Source organism: Primulina eburnea, chromosome 3 (assembly GCF_022965805.1).
Source record: "Primulina eburnea isolate SZY01 chromosome 3, ASM2296580v1, whole genome shotgun sequence".
NCBI classification, from domain to species: Eukaryota; Viridiplantae; Streptophyta; class Magnoliopsida; order Lamiales; family Gesneriaceae; genus Primulina; species Primulina eburnea.
In genome coordinates this window covers 20347724-20368173 of record NC_133103.1, presented here as the reverse complement: position 1 = coordinate 20368173, position 20450 = coordinate 20347724, and the positions used below count along the sequence as shown (strand labels likewise).

Here is a 20450-nt window from a genome sequence, read left to right as displayed (position 1 = left end):
CTTAAAAAAAAAAAAAGATTTTAGCAATATTTTTAATAATAGACGTTTCAGCCTTAGTCCGAATATTTACCCAATCACACAGAAAGGAAGTCATTACGGATTCTTACGTGATCAAAGACAAAAAAAAAAGATAGGTTCATAAATAAATTACCGATCCGCAATCCACAGCATGCACAAAACTGTTTGAACATAGACTCAGAAGAGGCCCCCCCCACAACAAAGATTCCAATCCCTTCTAATTATCCTTATCTTTCCGATAAAATTTGAAATTATAACCATACAAAACAGCGAAAAAATCCCCATTCCACACCGTCTTTAGCCTCTTAATCATCGATTCGCAGCTGCCATGGAAATACAGCAAGAGGTGGCTAGAAACGAGGAAGAAGGTAAACAAAATGAAGGCCAAATAATTGCGACACTGAATCCAACATCGCCGCCTTCAAATTCAGCTTCTCCTGCACACGAATTCACCTTCACAATCTCTCTGCATCCGCAATCGGAAAACGCCGAGAAAAACAAATCCCACCCTTCATTTGCTATTGACTTGACTCCAGCAGATGAGATTTTCTTCCATGGACACTTGCTCCCGCTGCACCTCTTGTCCAATCTTCCCGCCTCACCCCGCTTCTCCACCGATTCGTTTGACAGTTTCACTCTTCCGATAAAGGATTTTCAAGATGAGAAAATCACAAACTCCAGAACCATCGATCAAGGACTCATCAACATTGGTCATACTCATCCCACTTTTGATCAAGAAAGTTGCAGCAGCAGCAACAGAAACAGCAACGGCACTGTTCAGCAAGAAAAGGAGACAGCGAAATCAAGATCCTTTTCGTGGATTCCAAAATGGAGAAAAGGGTGTGAAACAAGAGACATAAAGGGTGGTCATCAAGAAAAAGAACAGAAAAGGAAGCCTAAAATCGATATAAGCGACGCTGTGAAAAAGTATATGAGATTGATCAAGCCTCTTCTTTCCTTCAGAAACAGGAGGATGAACCCCCAACTTCATCGGCAGGCCTATTCGTTTTCGGGGAATTTACGGGTACGAAACAAGAAGGAAATAAGAGGGAAGAGAGGAGAATTTTCCGCGCCAGCTTCCATTAGGACGTCTCCTAGAAATAGTGGCCTTCTGGTGGCAAGTGGAACGCTCACTCCTACCACCAGCGATAGCACAATGGAGGAGGTGCAGGCTGCAATCCAATCCGCCATTGCTCATTGCAAGAAATCCATCGCAACAGAAGATAAAATCAAGACTCCATAAGTTATAGGTTTGGTTCTATTACCTTACGAGATTTCACTTTTGTGTATAATAAAATATATATGATATGTTCAAATAAATAGAGGAAGTTTGGGATTACATTATATGGCGTTATATGTATTCATTGGGAGAGAAATTAATTTCAATATGTTTTTGGCAATTTAAGGACTCAAATTTGCATAGTTTTCATTTCATGAATTTTGAGGATATACTTTTTTTACTTTAAAAGGAAAAAATTAGTACCATGTTTAAGCCATCTTCATGAAATTTGTTCAGCGTGAATACATTAGGAATTATGAAATAGTAATTTATCAACTGAGGCAGCTAGCTATTAAAGGTTGATTATGTAAGATGCATAAAAAATTATGATAATCACTTTAGTTAGGAAAAATTGTAATTTTAGTCAGATTGATATGTTTTGAACTTTAGTCTTCTAATTTGTCAAAATTAGGTTTTCATATAGAAACTTGGATTTTTTTTACTCTTTTTTTTTTGTCGAAACCATTAATTGCATCAAATGGTTTATTTGACATCGATTCATTCCATTTGACATATGTAGAGATAATAAATCTCATATTACTCAAATTAATATTCATCTTTTTAAAAATAAAAATAATAATAAGCAATACAACCCTCCCCCTCCAATACTTCAAAGTGGGAGGAAAGAATTTGTCATTTCTTGTTATTTTTATTTATGTATATTTTAATGTGTATAATATAAACATTATTTTTGTCACATGAGCCAAATAACAGAATATCAGTGTCAAAGAAGCAATATATAATATATTTAATATTTTTGCACAAATAAAAAAATGATCAAAAACAAAAAAAAAAAATCTTATTTACTGGATGAAAATTATACTTTAACAAATTATATGACTAAAACTCAAACCGGACCGACTTATATGACTAAAATTGTAATTTTTCGCTTTAGTTATTATATTGACTTCAAGATTTTATAACAAATTAGTGTTAGGAAACTTGACTTGTGAAGAGAAAAATGAAGGGGATGAGCATCTATGGTGTATTTACATATTCCACTTTTATTTGTCTTTTTTAGCCTATTTAACCCTGTCAAGAGAAAAATGAAGGGGATGAGAATCTATGGTGTATTTTGCATATTCCACTTTTACTTGTCTCTATTTAACCCTATTTTCCATGGACGTTTGCGCTTCATTCCTTATCTTTAAAATCAGTAGCATGCAGTAATTTCTTCGAAAATATAAATTATTCAATCTAAATGAATTCCTTTTATTAAAATTATTGAATCCATCCTTAAAAATATATGTACAAATTCATCACTTTCGTGCAACACTTGATATTCCATATATTATATAGTTTTACTCCATAAAAAAATGGGAACAAGTAGTGAAATTGACCACTCATAAACCTCGTCTCAACTACATATATAGGGACCATTTCATATAATTTCCATTAAGAATTAATTTAAAGCGGACCCATTTTTTTGCAATTAAAATGGCCGAAATTGTACTTCGAAGGTGATATTAACGAGTCCTCTTAATTAGATGTATAATACCACTAAAAAAATGGTACTATCACATAAATTTTATATTCAAAATATGATATATTCATTTTAAAGAATTTGTTTATACTAAATTTTCACTCTATCCATAAATATTATGAAAAATAATACTTTGGACATAAAAGCTGTACAATATTAGTAAACCAAGGATGGAGATGTAGTTTTGTACTTTCGGCCCCGAAAAATGATGAATTGGCTTTTTTTTTCCTTCTTCAAGGATTTAATGACAATAATTTAAAACATGTGTTCTTTCACCATTAATGTTAAAGATGGTAAGCACATGTACTTAAACGACCAATAAATGTCATAATTAGGCGATGTGAGATCATGCCAAATATGCATATTAGTTGAGGAAATGGTGGACCAAAAAAATGTATTGATTAACAACAATAAAATATTATAAAATTTATTTGAAACATGGTGCTGAGATGTGACGTTCCGAAAATTTGAGTTCCACATGAAGTGCGTGCAAGTTATTAAATTCCTCATGTATTTTATTAAATGGTTTTAATGCATGTTTATTTCATTATTTTGTGTTTTAATTCATGATCTATGAATTTGTATTATTTTAAATTATTATATGATGCAGGTTAAAACGTTTTCCTTGAGTTTCATGTTTCAGGCGATTACTCGAGGCGGGATCGAAGAAAAAAGAGACCGGTGACGATTTTGGCTATTTTAAATGTGGTAATTTATTTTAAGTTGAAGATTGGGCAATTTAATGATTTATTTAGTTTTAGCATCTTTGAGCCTAAATCATTTAGTCGGTAACTTTAAGAGTTTAAAACTTTTAAAATTAGCATTTTGGTCGGTGTTATTTTAATTTAAGAGTTTTGTTAAAATTAGTGTGGGTTAACCTTTATTAGTATTTTTATCAATTAAATTAGCACTAATTTCTCCGAATCAAAAACCCACACACACGTACACACACTCACACACACTTACACGATTTTACACACACTAAAACACACAACACACCTACACATTCATTTTCATATTTTTAAAGAAAGAAAACTTAGGGTTCTTGAGAGAACAAGCAGCCGCCCCCTTCCACTCTATTTTCCAGCAAGTTTTCGGCGATTTTATTGCAAGATAATCGAGCCACCATCGTCCCGGATCAACATTGCTTCTTTCTCCGCTTCGGTATTGTCGTGTCGGTAAAGTTTATCATCAAAAGGCACGTATAATATTTCTTTTGCTGCGTCGATCATGTCATATTATGTGTTGCGTCGTTTTATGCGTAAAAATATATGTGCGACGTTCGTCGTTTGAGCGGAAAATGGTTTGGATCAGTTTTGAAATATTTTTAGATCTGAAATTTCGTAACTTGATGTTCTGTTGAAAACTGATTTTTCAGTCGGGAGTTTGAGAAAGCTTTCACCACGAAAAATGTAGAAATTTTCGATACCTTCGATTTGATATAAAATTCAAAATATATGGATAACAATTGAGTGAGTTATGACATTTTTCGTGGGACTGCTCAAACTTCGTTTTTCAGAAAATTATGTGTTGATGCGTTTTTGAGATTTTATTGTTGCAGGCTTCGTTGGGAATCGATGGGTGATAGTTGCTGCGTCTAGGTATGATTAGTATGATATTGGGTTGTTATTTGTTATGTCGTTTGGTGTCGATAGGCACACGTATGCATTAGAAGTCGTAGGAAGCGAGTTGGTGTCAATTGCCATGTTTTTGAATTGTATGTGTCGTAGGGTGGACGTCATTGCTTTGGGTGTTGTATGAAGTTGTTCGATGTTATGGCATGTTAGGATGGGTCTTGGGGTGTCGGTTCATGGTCCTTACCATCGAGTCTAGAATGATAAGCATGGCGTGTATTGGAATTTCGTAAGTTTGCAATCCCCGTAGGTACACGGACCCTCTCACGGACCAGGGCACGGGGTCCGTGTCTTTGTTTCCTTCGCGGTGCCAAATTCCAGATACTAGACGGACCCTTAGACGGACCCTAGCACGGGGTCCGTGTCCTCACTTATTTTCGGTGTCTTTTTACAGAGTCTAGACTGATCCTTGGACGGACCCTGACGCGGCGGGGTCCATGTCCTCCCTTTTTTTCGAGTATACACATGCAGTACCTACACGGACCCGGACCCGGAGTGGTGCATGGGGTTCGTGTACTCCAGTCTTTGGGAATTATCTTAGGGATCAGTTGAGATTTTATGTCATGGTTTAGTGTATTGTTTAACAAGGTCGAGTCATGGGAATTTAGAACGTCCTAAGGAAAAGATTTAACTTGGATGTAAGCCAAAATACCTACGTCTAAGTTATGCATGTAACGCTCCAGATTCGACGACTGTCCTCACTGTACCAAGACGTGTCTTTCCAGCGTGCTTATGTCCTCACTCACACGCACCTTGGGAAACTTCCCAGGAGGTCACCCATCCTAAAATTGCCCCAAGTCTGTCACGCCCCGAAACTCGGGATTGACACCGGCGTCGCTTATCAATCACAAAATCGAAAAACGACCAGCCTCGTAGCACAGTATAAACCGAAACCAGTTTATTTCATAAATTCGCAAAAAAACAACCATTGTCTTTACAACTAAATAAATTGAATAAATTGCGGAAGCGTTTATAATTAAAATAAACCTACTAAAGTTCTTAAAATCTTTGCAGCAAAATTCTCGATTTTAAAATAATTCCACCATCCCAAAATTGATCCGACTCTTCTTGCTCAACTTGTTCCTCTGATTTCTCTTCGGATTTATCTGGGAAGGTTGTAAGGGTGAGTATTTGGGGAAATACTCAGCAAGTGGGGGCCGTTCGAGTACACAACAACATGCATATAAAATTCGAAACACATACACACACACACACCATGCATACTTTGACTCGTACCACATTCATATCATTGACCTGACACTGAGATTCCTCTACTTTCAATGGTTTACTGATATCAGTCCCTAATTTTTACTCCTCTAAGGGGACGAGGCCGTATAGCAGTTATCTCCCCCACCGCGTCAGGGTACGTATGGTTGGGATTCCCACCCATATCAAGTTGAATTCTCACAGTGTCAAAACATTTATTCATGCAAAATATCATAACCAGAAGGGTGTAGAAGAAGAATTGTACTCGACCGAAATTTCGAAAATACGAAAATAAATGAACCGAAAATACACAGTTTAAAACAAGCCCATTTACCTTAAATTTCTTGAAGAAAAACGTGAAAACTCCGGTGGCTGGACTGCGGCAACGCTTCGCTGTGCTCGAAAATCCTAAGGAACTAGGGGAGGGGAACTCGAAATTTGAGAGTAAAATGGTGTGATTTTCGAGACACTGAGCCCTTCTATTTATAGGGGTTGGCTGCTATCCTGATCGTGTATCAAATCGCGTTTGAATTGAATCAAATCTCCATCTAAATCGTGATCAAATCTACATTTATTCTTTATCCTAAATTTCGAAATTTATATATATATCCCAAGGTAATTTTCGAAATTATGCCTTGCCCAGTCTGCAAAATTTCGACTTTTGTGTCTAATTCCCCATATTCGGTAGATTTTTGACTTCCTAAAATAATAAAAATTATATTTCTTAAATCCCACAAATTTGCTTACTTAAATCCGAAATTTAGTGGTATTTTTCCACAAATAATATTTGGATTATTTTTCCTAAAATCTAGGTGGCTAAATCTTTTAAATTCTTCCCAGTCTGTATTTATCGAGTAGACTTTCCCTACTATTTTCGAAAATCCTTAACAAAATCTTCCCATATTTTCGAAAATCACATGATATTTTCTTCAAGATTTGTAATCCAAGATTGAGTTATCTTCCTGTTTAAATCTTTATCCCGGTATATCAAATCTTAAGTCTATATCTGGTAAAATTCTGCATATCTCAAAATCTGAAAAATAATATACACGATATTATTTAAATTCTTGAGTAAAATTATTGTACACGGTAGAATTATCCAATCAAAAAAATTTACAACTACTATCACGATAAAATCGAGATCTCGGATTTTACATCCCTCCCTCCTTATGAGAAGTTTCGTCCTCGAAACTTGGGTTGGCTTGGTCTATGAAGAGGTACGGGTACTGGTTCCTCATCCTTTCTTTAGCTCCTACGGGGATTCTCTTTCCGTGTGGTTCGACCATTGCAACTTGACGTAGGGGATGATATGTCGTCTTAGTACTTGGTCCTTGGTGTCCACAATTCTAATGGGAACTTCTTCGTACTTCAGCTCTTCTCCCAAGTTACTTTCGATCATGAGCGGTTCTGCTTCCAACACGTTACTTGGGTCTGAGATGTATTTCCGTAGTTGGGACACGTGGAAAACGTTGTGAATTCTAGACATACTTGGTGGCAGTGCCAATCTGTAAGCTAGCGTGCCCACTTTCTCCAAAATCTCAAAGGGTCCCACATAACGAGGGTTTAGCTTCCCAGCTTTACTGAATCGGACAACTACTTTCATAGGTGATACTTTTACGTAAGCCTTTTTGCCAACGTTGAACTCCACTGGTCTTCTTTTCAGGTCGGCCCAGCTCATTTGTCTGTCTTGAGCTGCCGTGAGTTTCTCTCGGACCACTGTAACCTTGTCTACTGTTATCTGTACGAGATCGGGTCCTACTACTGTCTTTTCTCCCACTTCATCCCAATATAAGGGTGACCGACATTTCCTTCCATACAGAGCTTCATATGGAGCCATCCCAATACTGTTGTGATAGCTGTTATTATAAGCAAACTCGATCAATGGTAGATGATTGCTCCAATTGCTACTGAACTCTAGGGTGCATGCTCGCAGCATGTCTTCTAGGGTTTGAATTGTTCTCTCGGTTTGGCCATCGGTTTGAGAGTGATAGGCCGTGCTAAGAGTAACTTTGGTTCCCATGGCCCCTTGGAAGCTCTTCCAAAAACGTGAGACAAACCTTGGGTCTCTATCAGATAGGATGCTCACTGGTACTCCATGAGGTCGTACAATATTGTCCATATACAGTGTAGCTAACTTGTCCAGATTCTAGTTCATACGGATGGGTAGGAATTGTGCAGATTTTGTAAGTCTATCTACAATTACCCATATTCCGTCCTGACCTTGCCTTGACTTTGGTAATCCTACCACAAAGTCTATGGAGACGTGCTCCCATTTCCACTCGGGTATCTCCAAAGATTGCAATAATCCTCCAGGTCGCTTGTGCTCTGCTTTGACCTGTTGACACACTTGGCATTTGAGACAAAGTCTGCCACATCTCTTTTCATTCCATTCCACCAAAAATTATCCTTAAGGTCTCTGTACATTTTTGTACTTCCTGGATGGACTGAAAATTTGGACTTGTGTGCTTCTGATAATATCTCTTGACGGAGGTTATCGCTGTCTGGTACCCACAGTCGTCCTTTCATCCAAACGACTCCCTTGTCATCAATTTGTAAATCTTGAGACTTCCCGCTTTCGACTTGTTCCTTAAGTTTCTTTAGCTCGGGGTCTCGGTCCTGATTTAACTTGACGGTCTCTTGCAGACATGGCCGAGCGGAGAGTGAAGCTAGAGTTATCTTGCCTCCATTTTTCCGACTCAGAGCATCGGCCACTTTGTTCGCTTTACCTGGATGGTAACTTATAGTCAAGTCGTAACCCTTCAGTAGTTCGATCCATCGCCTTTGCCTCATGTTTAGTTCTTTTTGGGTGAACAAGTACTTGAGGCTTTGGTGATCCGTGAAAATTTCACACTTGGCGCCCTAGAGGTAGTGCCTCCAAATTTTTAAGGCGAAGACAATTGCTGCTAACTCAAGATCATGCGTAGGATAGTTCTTTTCGTGCGGCTTCAACTGCCTTGATGCGTAGGCTATTACTCTTCCCTCTTGCATGAGTACACATCCAAACCTTCCTTAGATGCGTCGCTGTAGATGGTGAATTCCTTATCTTCAGTGGGTAAGATTAGCACTGGCGTGGATGCGAGCTTTTCTTTTAACGTCTGAACACTTTTCTCGCAACCTTCGTCCTAGACGAACTTGGAATTCTTCTGAATGAGTTTAGTCAGTGGTATGTCGATTGAGGAAAACCTTCGACAAACTTTCTGTTATAACCTGTCAGTCCAAGAAAGCTCCTGATGTCTGTGGCGTTCTGTAGCCGAAACTCACTACTATTGAACTGGAATAGAATTTCCTCTCCATTGACCTATGAAAAGTGAGATATTATTTTTTTGGTCTTCTTCACTTGATAAGAAAATGAAGATCTCCTCAGTGAACAACGCTAAAAAATTGTCATGTAATGGCTTGAACCCTTTTTTCCGAAGGCTGTTTTGGGAAAATCTTCAGCCCTGATCTTCAATTGGTAGTAGTCTTTTCTCAGGCCGAGTTTGTAAAAGTTGTAACTTCTTTAAGTTGATCGAAAAAAATCGTCTATCATTGGAAGAAGATATTTATTCTCGATTGTGATCTTATTGAGTTCTCTATAATCTATACACGATCTCATACTTATATCTTACTTATTCACAAACAGTACTGGAGTTCCTTATGGAGACGTACTCGGTTGGAATTGCTTCTTTTCTAGCAATTCTTCGAGTTGTTCTTTTGGCTCTTGGAGTTCAGTTGGCATCATTCGGTATGGCGCTATTGAAATTGGTGCAGCACTGAGAACCACATTGATTTGAAATCAACCTCGTGGTCTGAGAATATCTTGAGAATTCTTCCAGAAAAACTTTCTGGAATTCTCGCATCATTAGGGTATCTTCCAGATTGAGCTCAATTTCTTCTTGCACTTCGTTCACCATTTCTAGGCAAACTTCTTTGCCTGATTTTATGCTTTCCAAGTCTGGGAAGCAGAAAAAATGTATTTCTGTCTCTTGGCATTGCCATGATACCTGATTTCTTCTTGGTTCACGGTTTGGATTTTGAAATTCTTACTCCGGCAATCTGCTATTGCACTGCTCTTAGATTACCAAACCATCCATATGATGACATTGAAATCTACCAATGTACTTGGAATCAAGTCGGCACGGAATATACACAAATAGATGATGATTTTATTTTACGTTGAAATTATTATGATTGCTATCTCAAAACTTAAAACTCATACAAAATCTTGGAACTTAACTCAATATCAATCTATACTCTACTGATTTAAATCCCAAAGATTATAACTCATTCGTCATAAAATAAAATCTTATTCAACCTTGTACGAATAAAATTAATCCTCAATTAATTCTAGTTCTAAATCTTACTTGCACTAAACCTTACTTTCCTCGAGACCATTAGCTTAGAGAGCTCTACCACAACTATTTCTACTGAATGTCTTTCTCTTTTAATTATTCTTAGTACCGTAACAAAATTCAAAGCTTATTATACTGTCTTTTTCCTCAATACCAAACAATATCTCGTAAATTATTTTACATAAGGTCGTAATCTACTGGTTATCCCAAAGTAATATAAATTACTAAACCTTAAGATATTGTCTCCCAATTCATTTAAACAAGATAACCCAAAATCATACATATTTAAATTTAACGCTTAGCATTCTTAAGACCCCAAATTAACGTTTACACATTTAACTATTGCCCAAAATCAACTTCCATCTTGGAATATCCAAAACTTATTATAACTCTTATCTCAGATTTTCACATACTAGTTTTTTTTTTCTTCCCAAAAATAATTTATTGTCCCAAATCAAATATTTCACCTTACATCAGAAAATTAAATCAACTTATCTCAGATAAATACAATCTCAACAATATCGGTCAATACTAATTGTTTCCTTAGTAAAATTCCATAAAAATCCGATAAGCACTACGAGAAACGCGTTGAACGAGATTTTTCGAGATATTTTTCAAAAATGGAAAGTCTAGAGATTAACATATGGATTGAAAGATTACGTCGAAAGGGTTCCAGAACAGTTGACAGAACCGAATTCGGAGTTTCCTACGAAAAAAATTGAAGAACACATGCTGGCGGGTTGACTCGTTGTCTCGGCTGAGTTGACTCGCCGGGTTGACTCGCCAGAGTATGGTCGGAGTAAAGGCGCATGTCGGCGACAGTGTAAGGGTCACGGAACCAGTGATGGAACGTCCAGACTCGGTCGGAAAGCTACCTAATTTCATCGGAGAATCGTGCAACTCGCTCACTAAACTCGAATTTGGGCGTTTCCGATCGGTCGATCCGATCCTAAAATGATTGGTGCTAAACGTTGCCCATGAATTGCGTATCATATAGGTAAAATTAATTGAAAATCGGAGTAGGAATGGTAGGGTAATTGGACGCAAATGTTTTCGGTGTTTTAGGGTTTATACCCAAATTCCTAGATCTGAAATTACGGCTTCACCCGAACTCTAAATCTTAAATTGGTTGAGGGCTTTGGTTCGTTTCGTCGAGACGATTCTGGAAATGGTCTCCGAACGAAGAACGGGTACCTGAAACGGCCGGGATCGGCGAAGAAGCTCGGCGGCTCGTAAGGCCCTGTTTGGCCGAAATACGAAAATTTCCGAAATTTTTTTTTTGAAACTCGATTCTTCCACTCGGATTTTGAACCTGGCAGCTCTGATACCACTAAAATGTCACGCCCCGAAACTCGGGATTGACACCGGCGTCGCTTATCAATCACAAAATCGAAAAACGACCAGCCTCGTAGCACAGTATAAACCGAAACCAGTTTATTTCATAAATTCGCAAAAAAACAACCATTGTCTTTACAACTAAATAAATTGAATAAATTGCGGAAGCGTTTACAATTAAAATAAACCTACTAAAGTTCTTAAAATCTTTGCAGCAAAATTCTCGATTTTAAAATAATTCCACCATCCCAAAATTGATCCGACTCTTCTTGCTCAACTTGTTCCTCTGATTTCTCTTCGGATTTATCTGGGAAGGTTGTAAGAGTGAGTATTTGGGGAAATACTCAGCAAGTGGGGGCCGTTCGAGTACACAACAACATGCATATAAAATTCGAAACACATACACACACACACCATGCATACTTTGACTCGTACCACATTCATATCATTGACCTGACACTGAGATTCCTCTACTTTCAATGGTTTACTGATATCAGTCCCTAATTTTTACTCCTCTAAGGGGACGAGGCCGTATAGCGGTTATCTCCCCCACCGCGTCAGGGTACGTATGGTTGGGATTCCCACCCATATCAAGTTGAATTCTCACAGTGTCAAAACATTTATTCATGCAAAATATCATAACCAGAAGGGTGTAGAAGAAGAATTGTACTCGACCGAAATTTCGAAAATACGAAAATAAATGCACCGAAAATACACAGTTTAAAACAAGCCCATTTACCTTAAATTTCTTGAAGAAAAACGTGAAAACTCCGGTGGCTGGACTGCGGCAACGCTTCGCTGTGCTCGAAAATCCTAAGGAACTAGGGGAGGGGAACTCGAAATTTGAGAGTAAAATGGTGTGATTTTCGAGACACTGAGCCCTTCTATTTATAGGGGTTGGCTGCTATCCTGATCGTGTATCAAATCGCGTTTGAATTGAATCAAATCTTCATCTAAATCGTGATCAAATCTATATTTATTCTTTATCCTAAATTTCGAAATTTATATATATATCCCAAGGTAATTTTCGAAATTATGCCTTGCCCAGTCTGCAAAATTTCGACTTTTGTGTCTAATTCCCCATATTCGGTAGATTTTTGACTTCCTAAAATAATAAAAATTATATTTCTTAAATCCCACAAATTTGCTTACTTAAATCCGAAATTTAGTGGTATTTTTCCACAAATAATATTTGGATTATTTTTCCTAAAATCTAGGTGGCTAAATCTTTTAAATTCTTCCCATTCTGTATTTATCGCGTAGACTTTCCCTACTATTTTCGAAAATTCTTAACAAAATCTTCCCATATTTTCGAAAATCACATGATATTTTCTTCAAGATTTGTAATCCAAGATTGAGTTATCTTCCTGCTTAAATCTTTATCCCGGTATATCAAATCTTAGGTCTATATCTGGTAAAATTCTGCATATCTCAAAATCTGAAAAATAATATACACGATATTATTTAAATTCTTGAGTAAAATTATTGTACACGGTAGAATTATCCAATCAAAAAAATTTACAACTACTATCACGATAAAATCGAGATCTCGGATTTTACAAAGTCAATCACGCTTAACTTTGGAGTTCTTATGTGATGAGCTACCGAAAAGAAGATGCACCTTCGTGATATGAGTAGTATCAATCAAATCTTTTAAGCCCTCTTCAATTGTACAGTCCATTACATTGAATAGTCTCGGAATCTCTCTCATTCCCGTGTGGGTCGGTACATTCATGTTCCCTCTACCTAGAAGCCTGCTAGGAGCCGCTCATTGTCCGTGCAACTGATGGCACCGCGATCACAACCCCCCCCCCCCCCGCCCACCCGCCCTCTTCGGCCCCGGGCCTCACAATGCAAGTTAAGCATTTGAATTCATGTTAGTATGTGCAGCAACGGACCGGATCGAAGCCCAATGAATCCCTCAATGCCAAGTAACTATGTTAACGTGCAAAGAAAATGTTTCATTTTTGAGGTATGCTAAATATCTTGTGACCAAATTATGAATGAGTTTGGAAGTCGGTGAACGTGTCCGAGGAACTCTCCACCCCGTTAAATTATGAACGGGTTTAGATCTTCATTGGAAAGAGTTAAATTATGAACGGAGACCAATCAGCCCATTAAATTATGAACGGAGATCTCATGTATGTGGCACTGGATACGTCCCTGTCAGCCCAGTACTGCGGTTTGTCTGATTAGGCATTTATTATGTATGGGTCACTTGCTTTGAAACATCCTCTACGTAAAAATGATGAAGCCATGTATGTTTAAGTCTGTTCAAGTATGTAAGCATGTTTATGAAAGTTTCACGTTATGGCACGTCTAAGATATGTACGTATGTTCAAGTTTATTCCAAGTCAAGTTTAAGTATGTACGCTCTATTTTGAATTGCATGTGGTTTTATTACGTATTATTCGTTAATTCCAGTTTATACGTGTTGAGTCTTTATACTCACTAGACTTGATCGATGCAGGTGAGGATGATCATGATGAGACGAGGGGTGGGGACCAAGGAGCAGACTTGGACTGAGCGGAAGGATAGACCCGAGGACCGCCCACGTTATTCTAAGATTTTAAGCATGAAAATATTAATACTCTGATTTTATGTTTTGATGCGAGATGTTTTGAGCCAGCTTTTCTTTTAAAATTTTATTGGTGATGGATGATTTCAAAGATATAATTTTTATGAACGATGAGTTGACGACCGTATGGATATTTATATTTAAGAAAATTTTTAATTCTTCTGCAAATTTTAAGTAGTAAAAGTACGGTACGTTACAGTTGGTATCAGAACGGTGTTCTTGTAAATGGTTATGCCTACTGCCAGTTGCGAGAAGCTCACGAAGTCACACCTCAAGTCTGTAAGTTTTGAAGTATTTAAGTAGTAAGCATCAAGTCATGATTTCAATATGTGCATGTTTTATTTCTATCACCTGTATGTTTACATGACATATATTTTAGATTACATGTTTGCCTGTCGTTATGATTTGAGAATGGATCTTTTAAAGTTTTATTGCATGTTACGACATGAATGTGAAATTATATGACTTTCATGCATGCTGGTTTTGTGGTATTGGACATGCTTGAGAATTCGACTATTGGTTACGAATTGTTATTAATGATTTGAGCATATTGATTTTGGTTAGTAATACCGATGTTCTACTTGTGGGTCATAAGTTAAACTTGACAATTATAAAAGCTTTTGTGGCATGTAAATTTCTAAGAAAATATAGATGGTTCGGGGTTGCTAGTTTAGTTAACTTTTGAGGATTTCATGTAAGGATTAATGATTCGAAGACTGCTACGATCTTTGTAAGTATAAAGATGTATAATTTATTTAGGATGCATGCTCTATCTAGTTAGATTTAAGGATTGAATTGCATGAATTGCGAATTTTAAGGACCTAAGTGCAAAAAAAAATTCTAAGGGATTATTTTCGAATTTACCAAATTTTGGGATTTAATTTTGAGTTCGAGAATTTTAAGGTTAATGGGGTTAAATCGAAAATTTTCTGTGAACAAAAATGCAAATTTCGAAGAGTTGTAGGGCCAAAAATATAAATTTTGATAACTTTAAGGGACAAATTGCAAAGTCTGAAATTTTTGAGGATTAATACGAACTTTTGAGGAACATTTGGGATTTTAAGTATTTATAGAAATGTAAGACGGGTTATGGAAATTAAATTTTTGGTTTATTAAACTTAAGGCTATTGAACCTTATGATACGGGAAACCTATAAAATGAAATTGAGAACGCCGAGGACTTCTGAGTAATTGTGGAATTTTCGAGATTGAGAAAAAATCCATCATTAACAAAGGAAACTTATTAAGTTTTATACACTAGAATTAATTGAATATTGAGGATACGTCTAAGTGGAACATTCGTTCCAATGAGGAAGGTCCAAGTGTCTTAGGCCTCAACTATATTGTAATCGTGAAGAAAATATTTTAAGCATGTGACTGATGCTAGAAAGGTTTTATTATTTAAGTAGAAGATCAACATTGTGTATGTTGAGTTTTATGGATTTTTGTTACTCGAAATTAAAGATTGGCAACAATTTTATATTTGAGACGTACTTGTAAATAGCTAAGTTACGTAAGTTTGGTGTTGTAAGGAAAGATCCGATTCAAGGATTGTTGGCCAATATTATTATGCGGTTAAGTTAAGGTTTAACTTTTAAGTGTATTGCCGAGGATAGAAGTTTATCAGTAACCTTTGGTGCTAAGAGTTCTTAAGTTGAACTGTATAAATGCTAATGTAATAGGTCGTTGACATTACATGTATAGTATAAAGAAGGTAAGATACGATAAGTTTGAACCTCCATTTCAAATATTGGGAACGACGAGAAAAGTCAGAATTTGATGTCGTAGTAAAGTAAACTAAGTTACCATAAGTCGTTTTAAGTGGTGATTCGCAAACGAGGTTTTGGTAGGCAATTTAATTAGGATTGAAGAGACGTAAGGACAACATAAGACTTAATTTTATTTAGAGTAGCGCAGCGGTAGCGTGTATCGTTGGGATACTAGAATTAAGAATCTAACTTTTGGATTATCGAGGATAAGAGAATTCGGGGATGAAATTCAAATTAAGGGGGATAGATTGTGACGTCTCGAAAATTTGAGTTCCACATGAACCACGTGCGTGCAAGTATTAAATTCTTCATGTATTTTATTAAATGGTTTAAATGCATGTTTATTTCATTAATTTGTGTTTTAATTCATGATCTATGAATTTTCATTTTTTAAATTATTATATGATGCAGATTAAAACGTTTTCCTTGAATTTCATGTTTCAGGCGATTACTCGAGGCGGGATCGAGGAAAAAAGAGACCGGTGACGATTTTGGCGATTTTAAATGTGGTAATTTATTTGAAGTTGAAGATAGGGCAATTTAATGATTTATTTAGTTTTAGCATCTTTGAGCCTAAATCATTTAGTTGGTAACTTTAAGAGTTTAAAACTTTTAAAATTAGCATTTTGGTGGGTGTTATATTAATTTAAGAGTCTTGTTAAAATTAGTGTGTGTTAACCTTTATTAGTATTTTTATCAATTAAATTAGCACTAATTGGCATGCCTAGGACTATTGTTTCTGATCGCGATGTTATATTTTTTATTTACTTTTGGAAGACTTTATGGGCTAAACTTGGCACAAAATTGTTATTTTCTACTACTTGTCATCCTCAAACGGATAGACAAACTGAAGTTGTCAATAGAATTTTGGGAACACTTTTGCGTGCTATTCTTAAAAAGAACTTGGATTGATATTTCTATGGAACTCACACACACGTACACACACTCACACACACTTACACGTTTTTACACACACTAAAACACACAACACACATACACATTCATTTTCAGATTTTTAAAGACAGAAAACTTAGGGTTCTTGAGAGAACAAGCAATCGTCCCCTTCCCCTCAATTTTCCAGCAAGTTTTTGGCGATTTTATTGCAAGATAATCGAGCCACCATCGTCCCGGATCAACCTCTATTCTTTCTCCGCTTCGGTATCGCCGTGTCAGTAAAGTTTATCATCAAAAGGCACGTATAATCTCTCTTTTACTGTGTTGATCATGTCATATTATGTGTTGCGCCGTTTTATGCGTAAAAATATATGTGCGACGTTCGTCGTTTGAGCGGAAAATGGTTTGGATCAGTTTTTGAAATATTTTTAGATCTGAAATTTCGTAACTTGCTGTTATGTTAAAAAATGCGATTTTTCAGTCGGGATTTTGAGAAAGCTTTCGACACAAAAAATGTAGAACTTTTCGATACTTTCGATTTGATATAAAAAAACGAAATATTTGGATACAAATTGAGTGAGTTATGACGTTTTTCGTGGAACGGATCAAACTTCGTTTTTCAGAAAATTATGTGTTGATGCGTTTTTGAGATTTTATTGTTGCAGGCTTCGTTGAGAATCGACGGGTGATCGTTGATGCGTCTAAGTATGATTAGTATGATGTTGGGTTGTTATTTGTTATGTCGTTTGGTGTCGATAAGCACACTTGTGCATTAGAAGTCGTAGGAAGCGAGTTGGTGTCAATTGCCACGTTTTTGAATTGTATGTGTCGTAGGGTGGACGTCGTTGCTTTGGGTGTTGTATAAAGTTGGTTCAATGTTATGGCATGTTAGGATGGGTCTCGGGGTGTCGGTTCATGGTCTTTACAATCGAGTCTAGAATGATAAGCATGGCGTGTATTGGAATTTCGTAAGTTTGCACTCCCCGTAGGTACACGGACCCTCTCACGGACCATGGCACGGGGTCCGTGTCTTTGTTTCCTTCGCGGTGCCAAATTCCAGAGACTAGACGGACCCTAGCACGGGGTCCGTGTCCTCACTTATTTTCGGTGTCTTTTTACAGAGTCTAGACGGACCCTTTGACGGACCATGACACAATGTATGTGTCCTCCCTTTTCTTCAAGTATACACATACAGTACCTACCCGGACCCGGACCCAGACCCGGAGGGGTGCACGGGGTCCGTGTACTCCAGTCTTTGGGAATTATCTTAGGGATCAGTTGAGATTTCATGTGATGGTTTAGTGTATTGTTTAACAAGGTCGAGTCACGAGAATCTAGAACGTCCTAAGGAAAAGATTTAACTTGGATGTAAGCCAAAATACCTACGTCTAAGTTATGCAAGTTAAGCATTTGAATTCATGTTAGTATGTGCAGCAACGGCCCCGATCGAAGCCCAATGATTCCTTCAACGCCAAATAAGTATGTTAACGTGCAAAGAAAATGTTTTATTTTTGAGGTATGCTAAATATCTTGTGACCAAATTATGAATGGGTTTGGAAGTCCGTGAACATGGCCGAGGAACTCTCCACCCCGTTAAATTATGAACGGGGACCAATCAGCCCGTTAAATTATGAACGATGATCTCATGTATGTGGCAGTTGATACATCCCTATCAGCCCAGTACTGCGGTTTGTCTGATCAGGCATTTATTATGTATGGGTCACTTTCTTTGAAACATCCTCTACGTAAAAATGATGAAGCTATGTATGTTTAAGTCTGTTCAAGTATGTAAGCATGTTTATGAAAGTTTCACGTTATGGCACGTCTAAAATATGTACGTATGTTCAAGTTTATTCCAAGTTCAAGTTTAAGTATGTACGCTCTATTTTGAAATTGCATGTGGTTTTATTACGTATTATTCGTTAATTCCAGTTTATACGTGTTGAGTCTTTATACTCACTAGACTTGATCGAAGCAGGTGAGGATGATCATGATGAGACGAGGGGTGGGGACCAAGGAGCAGGCTTGGACTTAGCGGAAGGCTAGACCCGAGGACCGCCCACGTTATTCTAAGATTTTAAGCATGAAAATATTAATACTCTGATTTTATGTTTTGATGCGAGATGTTTTGAGCCAGCTTTTCTTTTAGCAAAATTTTTATTGGTGATGGATGATTTCAAAGATATATTTTTTATGAACGATCAGTTGACGACCGTATGGATATTTATATTTAAGAAAATTTTTAATTCTTCTGCAAATTTTAAGTAGTAAAAGTGCGGTATGTTACATGAAAGATCCACATTGTCGAGTGAGTGGCGTCGGGGGATTCCCAACGAAAACACTATGATTCTCAATGTCACGCCCTGAGATCGAAGCGTATGAAATCCGCATTGTTTAACAATTTTACATTGAAATAACAAGACTCGTAGTACAATATACAACAAAATCATTCTTTTTTTTATATATATAAATAAGCATTATCTTTACAATAATACGAAAACGAAATGTGAAATGTGAGGAAGCGAATTACATATGAAGTAAAGTTGAACTAAAACAAAAATTTGAGATTGATCATCACCAGCCCTAAAACATCTCTTGTTCCTCTTCGTCTGTGGGACCGGGCCCCAGGTCTGACATTTATTTCTAATAATTATAAATGAGAGAATTTATTTTAACTTTTCTAAAATAAAACGGCAACATCTCCTCTTAAATAGGAGCATCAAAAAATATAAAAACATGTCCCAAGCAAAAGCCAAAGAGGCAAAGACAGTTCTAACAAAACAAACGATTGAGCAAAACACATAACCTCTGGGTCACAGACCAACATAAGCATCGACAAAATAATTTACAAGTCCCAAATGTTGAAATATAAGTTTTAACATGCCAAAATAAACTAGTGAGCCAAAATATTTAAAGTATAATCAAATAGCTCATAAGACCCAAGAATCTCACTCTAACTCGCATCTCCTCGCCTGAAGCTGGACTCTAGGAAACCCAGGCCTCGCCTCACCTACCGTCAAGCACATGAAGACAAGAGGTAGCCGTCATGACGGTGAGTATAAATCCAGTATGATACAATCAAAAAATATGAGATTTAAAATGACAACTAGTTAATATGAAATCCATAAAGATGCAATATAATACAATGCATGATTAGAAGATGCGGCTAACAATAAATCTCCAGATCAAGTGAATCATCTAATCATAGGGTACCCAAGGGAAGAAAATCCCCCAGCAACATCCACCGACTCACCTGCTCGAAGTGGTTGTTGTGTTCTACAATCACAGGACAATGGTGCGCCTATAGAGAGTGTTCAGGTCATAGCAGCGACCTCCACATACACTGTGCCAACTCAACTATAGCCCCATACATCCAACAAATCAAGGCGACCTCCGCCATATCAAATCTGAATCGAAAAGTGGCTCAAGTTACAATGCAATGATGAAAATCATATCATCAACTCAATATCATAATAGCTCATCTCAAGACAACCATCATTAAAAAATTACAAGTAATTCAGCGAGCCATAAAATTACAATTTAGAATAAAATTGATAATTTTACCACATATGTTGCCGACCGTAACTTACCTTTCAAATATTACCAAAAGAGATCGAAAGATGTGGTTGAGAAGTCTTGAATCCCTGAAGTCTATTATAATATCAACAAAAATATAATATCAACTAAAGTTTAGTTCCATCCAAGATTTCGGCCCAAAAGAACTAAAAATATGATATAGTAATAAAATAACCTCGATTCACTACTAACCAACTTGAAGTAAATATCTTGAGCCAACCCAAGTCAACACTTCAACCGAAACTGAAAATACATAGGTCAATAACTTAGATCATTTATACAAACAGAGCAGTTTTTGTACAAATTTCATAATTAATTCAATACTGCCTCAAATCAAGATTCGTACAT

The 20450-nt window shown here is 36.9% G+C and overlaps 1 protein-coding gene across 1 annotated transcript; it reads left to right on the top strand.

Annotated features, from left to right (window-relative positions):
- The first annotated feature begins 259 nt into the window (after window positions 1–259).
- Window positions 260–1382, top strand: LOC140827248 (BRI1 kinase inhibitor 1-like). Its single transcript, XM_073189884.1, has one exon. The coding sequence runs from the start codon at window positions 347–349 to the stop codon at window positions 1259–1261; it is 915 nt and encodes a 304-aa protein (XP_073045985.1). The 5' UTR covers window positions 260–346; the 3' UTR covers window positions 1262–1382.
- Window positions 1383–20450: the final 19068 nt, after the last annotated feature.

Coding starts and splice junctions, on each gene's coding strand:
- LOC140827248 (XM_073189884.1), top strand. CDS start 347: ATGGAAATACAGCAAGAGGTGGCTAGAAACGAGGAAGAAGGTAAACAA.